At 54.9% G+C, this 5,706-nt stretch overlaps 1 protein-coding gene across 1 annotated transcript in view; it reads left to right on the forward strand.

Moving 5' to 3' along the window:
• The window catches only part of FBN3 (fibrillin 3), a 60,417-nt gene extending 56,307 nt beyond the window's left edge, over nucleotides 1-4,110 (forward strand). Inside the window, exons 63-64 of the mRNA XM_067733918.1 lie at nucleotides 484-631; nucleotides 3,112-4,110. Coding sequence (XP_067590019.1) covers nucleotides 484-631; nucleotides 3,112-3,444 — 481 coding nt within the window. The 3' untranslated portion in view covers nucleotides 3,445-4,110. The remainder of the gene's footprint in view (nucleotides 1-483; nucleotides 632-3,111) is intronic.
• The last annotated feature ends 1,596 nt before the right edge of the window (nucleotides 4,111-5,706 follow it).

Here is a 5,706-nt window from a genome sequence, read left to right on the forward strand (position 1 = left end):
GGTGCAGAGGCCCCGTGGCAGCTGTACCTGTGCAGACACAAGCTCACACCCCACGTGGAGTAATTGTCCTGTATGTGCTTAGTGCAGGATGCACGCCTCCCTGTAATACATGTGAGTGTGTGTGAGGCTCACACCTGTGCCAGCATGCCCGGGCACCCTCATTCATATATCCCAATGTGCACATGCATGCAAGCACACGTCAGCATCCAGGGTGCACGCAGGCTCATACACGCATACGCCCCTGGGTACACTCAGGTATATCCTACACCCCTGCACGCATGCAGGTTCACACCTACACCCAGGAAAGCCAAGGGATGCACACACACACGTGTAGGCACGTGCAAATCCGCACTGGCACCTTGGTACACTCGTAGTTGCCCCCACGGGCAGAGTGGCTCCAAATGGAGTGTAGGGGGTGGGAGGATGGTAGGAGAGGTCCCATCAGCCTGCCCTGAACACTTTCCCACCCCTGTCCTGGCTCAGGCACTGTGTCTCTGGCCTGGGCTTCAGCCCTGGACCTCAGGATGCCCCAGATGAGGAGCTGCTCTCACCTGAAGCCTGCTATGAATGCAAGATCAACAGCCAGCCCCCTCGTGACCGGCCACGGCGCAGCCCCCGTGGGGACTATCAGGTGCCATGGGGAATGCACTGGGCATGGGGCACAGTGAGTGGCAGGGACAGCCAGGGAACCGGCCATGGGTAAGAGGACCAGGCTCCAGGTCACAGCTTGTCCCCTAAGTCATGGTGCCTTTCTGGGTCTTCGTGTAGTTCCTCAGCCTGAGGATTCCCCTTGGGGGCTCTCTGGGGGACACAGGCCCCCAAGCACCCCACCTTGCTCCAGATGAGAAGTCAGGCACCTCCCACACAGGCCCTGGGTGTGATGCTTCCCGTGGATCCCTTCCATGGAGCTTCAATGCATGCAAGAAAAATGCCTTGGGCCCCCCAACCCTGCCTGCACCCTGGAACTTGTCACCTGTCACCTCCTGGCTGGCAGAGCCCTCCCTCAGAGCCCCTCTGGATTTAGCACCAATAGCGCTCAGAGCAGCTAGCTTAACCGCTTCCATCATCCCCTTTCTTCAGACCCTCTGCACCTCTTTCCTGCACCCACAATGCTCCTGGAGCTATGCTCAGGCCTCCTGAGCCCTCCTTGTCTCTCCCCCACCCCACCCGCCATGCTCTCAAGAACAGCAGAGCAGCCCTGTGGTTTAGTCCCTCTGTCCCCTGGGACCACTCCAGCTATGACCCTGACCCCACCAGGTTGTGCAGGGAGGGCAGTTTTGTCACAAATTCAGCTTGCTTGTCCTACAGCTGAAAAGTCGTTGAGGCCATTGCTGCCTGGTCTTGCCACTATGCCCCAAAGAATATGAAAGCTAACCACTTATTAAGCACCTGCTGGGTACACGTGCTGCTCCAAGCATTCTACATTCATTCACAACCTCTCAATGTTTACAACAGCCCTGGGAGGTGTAGGTACCACTATCATCCTCATTTTACAGATGGGGAATCTGACGCTCAGAGAGGTTAGGTCACATGCCCAAGTTACAGAACTAAAACCTGGCAGAGCAGGATGGCAGTCATCCCGGGCCCCTCTGCAGCCACCACCTTCTGAGGTCATTACTTTCTGTTATTTCAAGAAAAAAAAAAATCACTGAGCACAGAAGCCATTACCCACATCTGGAACCAAACTCCTTCACTCCATAGATTTTACTGAACACCTACTCTGTGCTGGACTCATAGCGAACAAACAAGAAAATGGAGCAACAGTGAACAACACGTAAAACACACAATAAAAAAAAAAGTCCCTGTCTCCATAGGACTGATATTCTAATAGAGAGACAGATAAGAAATATGTAAAACACATCATATTTTGTAACACATGATAAGTATGATACATGATAAATACTATGGGGAAAAAATGAAGGCAGAAGTGGGAAAGGAATGCTGGGTCTGAGAGGCTCTCAATATTAGATTATCTAAATATGAATGTTCCTTTGCTTTCCTTTTCCTTCTAGTTGTTTCCCCTTTCTGGGAAAAAGAGTGTGTACATATTATTCCCATTGTTACCGTTATTTTTGTAAGCATCACAGGTATAGGGCCCAGTGTCTGTCAGGTTTGCCACTATGTCACCAGCCCTTGCTACTCAGTAAGAGTGAGTGGAGAGGTTGTCAGGGCTCCTGGCATGGACACAAGCAGATCTGGGCAAAGGCAGGCAGGGTCCTGTGGCTTTGCCTGCAATACCCACGGATTGCCAGCAGGTGTCAGTAAGAGCACACGTCTGAGCAACAGTCCTGGTGAAGGGCTGGGAAACAAGAATAGTTTTCACTTTCCTGCAACAGCAAAACACTCCATCAGCATGTAAATTAGGCAGAACAAACAGCTCTGCCCAGAGCAAAGGAGAAGAAAGCACAGATAATCTCCTGTGGGATTGGATACATCACCCAGCCCCCGTCAGCCTGCCTTTGAGGTTTGCTGGCTTATTCAGGGCCCTGTCCAGCTGCCAGGATCAGGAAGCATTCTGAGGAGCTCAGATAAAGAGGGGTTTGTCATCTGCACACAGGGGGGGTCTCAGAGAGCGCAGATGCAGGAAGTGCAGCCAGCCTCCAGGAACCGGATAGCTACTGGGCAGCTCCTTTGTATGGCCCAGCAGGGTCTTGTGTTTCTCTCACTGTGTCTGGGGCTGGCTCGTGCTGCAAGGCCCTTGGTCATAATTCCAGCCACCCCAGACCACCTTTGAGTGACCTTGGGTGCTTTGGGGCCAGATGCCATCTGACTGCCTCCCGGTCTGGGTATCTGAGGGAAAATTCTCCATTTCCTCCACCAGGCTGGCAGGGATCGAACTAAGACCCCTCAGTTGAAACAAGGGGTCTGGAGTCAACCTGTGAAAAAGTTTCCTTTCCACCTGGGAACCAGCCTCCACCTCTATCCTCTACTATAGCCCAAGCTGACCATTGGCCTTATGGGTGGGGAGGGCTAGACAGGAGTCAAGGGCAGGGAGTGGTCTGTGTTTTCCTCCATTTTAGAGATTGCCTAAAATTCTCCTCTTGGCCCCCTACCCACCGCATTCTGATTTCTCCCAGCCCCTGCCATCATCCACCTGGTCTTTCTCCCCAGGCGAGCCTGGCCAGCCTTGATTCGGAGGCTCCGCTGACCTTGGGCCTGAACCTCTCCCGCCTGAGCCGGGCCGAGCACATCCTAGAGCTGCGGCCGGCGCTGGAGGGTCTGGGGGGCCGCGTCCGCTACATCATTGCCCGTGGCAACGAGCAAGGTTTCTTCCGCATGCATCACCTCCGCGGCCTCAGCTCCCTGCAGCTGGGGCGTCGGAGGCCGGGGCCAGGAACCTACCAGCTGGAGGTGGTGAGCGTGGCTGGGGCCTGGGGCACCCAGCCTGAGGGGTGGCCGGCAGGCCGGGCCTTGCGGCTAAAGGTACAGCTGCAGCTGCTGTAGTCCAGAGGCACCCACGCCTCACACCTGGCCCCAGGCCCCTCCTGCAGCCCGCTTCCCAGACTCACCACCCCCACCCCCCACCTCCTTCCACAGGATGTCACTCTGTTTGCTACACCCCTGCCCCCCCCACCCCCACCCCCGGGAGACCCTTGACAAGCCCAGGCGTCGATGGGCCCCAGGGTCGCTATGCGGTCCTCCTCTCCAGAGGCGGGAAATACTAGAGCTGGGAGAGATCAATCCCCGGCGGCAGTGGCTGACCAGGTGGAACCCCAAAACTCAGGAAGAGCGAAATGCTATCCTGTGACCTCAAGCGAGCCCAGCCTCTATCCGAGGGACCCCACCATTCGGTGTTTCCTGGAGACAGCAGGCAGCTGCTGTGGCGTGCCCCCTCCACTTCAACAGCCAGGGTCAAGGAGGGCCCTGGGTTTCACTGTATCTGGTCAGTCTCAGGCTTAAACTTCTGCACTGCACGGGGGCTCAGCCCTGGGGGTTGGCGGGACATGGGAACGGGTGGCTAGGGTGGGCCTAGGGCTCGTCCCTCCCAGCAGAAGGGCCCACGGGGCCCCAGCCAGGGTTGCTGACATGCAGCCATGTTCACTCCCACGGGGAGCTGGGCTAGGGTTCTGAGGGTGCTTTTCTATCGGAAGCAGAGACAACAATAAAGTTATTTTGGGTTAAGTCTGTCCCTTGGCAGGTTCTGGCAGTAAGGAGACGCTGCCCTTGGCAGGGCCGGGCAAGGCTCACGTGGCGGGGTAGCAGGAGGCCCCAGGAGGGCAGCAGCTTTGGAAAGGATGCACTTCTGCCTAGGGTTCTGAAGAGGATGTGTGTACGGGAGAGGTGGGTGAAGACCATCCTGCACCTGGGGGTGGGGGACACCATCCCGGGGTGCAGGTAGGTTCTACCAACTTCACACCTGGGAGTTTGGCACAAAGCCAGGCTGCAAGTGGCAACCATTGGATCCCTTGTGGGTTCACCATTACTGATAATAATGGCTCATGATTTCTGACCCCATACTATGTACCAGGCACCATTCTAAGCATTGTACAATTACTGACCCATTCAGTCCTTGTGACTGAGTCCAGGCTCATACTACTCGCCACACGACAGGCCAGTAAATCGAGAGACGAGTTGTTGGGACAAGGAATAGCGACTTTATTCGGAAAGCCAGCAAACCGAGAAGGTGGTGGACTCGTGCCCCAAAGAACCATCTTGCCTGAGTTAGAATTCAGGCTTCTTTTATACTAAAAGGGGAGGGAGTAAAGTCAAACCAATTTCCTTGTTCTGGTCAGCTTCTGGAGGGGATGTGTTCATTTCTTCCTGCAGACATTCACAGGTGGGCCTGGCCTGGATGTTTCCTGTGAGCTAAACAAAGGTATTTTAGCTCAGCACTCATTACCTGGGAAGCAGGGTTCCTGGCCCAAGATGGGCCATTATGTATAATTTAAGCTTATAGGCAACATCCCTTTAGTGATTAACTTATAATAGAATATAAAAGTTCTTCCTGGGCTTCCCTGGTGGCGCAGTGGTTGAGAGTCCGCCTGCCGATGCAGGGGACACGGGTTCGTGTCCCGGTCCGGGAGGATCCCACATGCCGCGGAGTGGCTGGGCCTGTGAGCCATGGCCGCTGAGCCTGCGTGTCCGGATCCTGTGCTCCGCAACGGGAGAGGCCACAACAGTGAGAGGCCCGCGTACTGCAAAAAAAAAAAAAAGAAAAGAAAAGTTCTTCCTTATTACATCATCACTATGACCCCATGGAATAGATACTGTTATTCTCATCCCCATTTTACAGATCGGAAAACTGAGGCTCAGAGAGGTTAAATGACTTGGCCGAGGTGACACCAGATTACAGGTAGAAGAACCTGTTGGGCAGTGTCCTGGCTCCAGGTTGGACTGGATCTATTGAATTTGATGGCTGAGCTCAGTGGATGGGATACTCACTGTGTTAACATGCAGCTTGTGCGTGTGCTGTATGTCACAAACGGCAGTGTATTTAGTCCCCACAGACTTGTATGAGGCAGGCAGTGTTATCACCTCTGTTTCACAGCGGGGAAACCGAGGCTCAGAGAGTTTATGGCATCTGCTCTGGGTACCCATACAGTGTCGTGGGGCCTGGAAGTTCCTTTGAGTCTGCACCCTGGCCCCAGGCCCCAGTGCTCAGCACCCCAGGCTGAGAGCACAGATCCTGGGGTGGGAGGGGATCACGTGGGTTTCAACACAGGCTGGGGACTCGCACCCCACAATGAAAGGTGACAGAGACAGGAA

This window comes from Pseudorca crassidens, chromosome 3 (assembly GCF_039906515.1).
Source record: "Pseudorca crassidens isolate mPseCra1 chromosome 3, mPseCra1.hap1, whole genome shotgun sequence".
Taxonomy (NCBI): Eukaryota; Metazoa; Chordata; class Mammalia; order Artiodactyla; family Delphinidae; genus Pseudorca; species Pseudorca crassidens.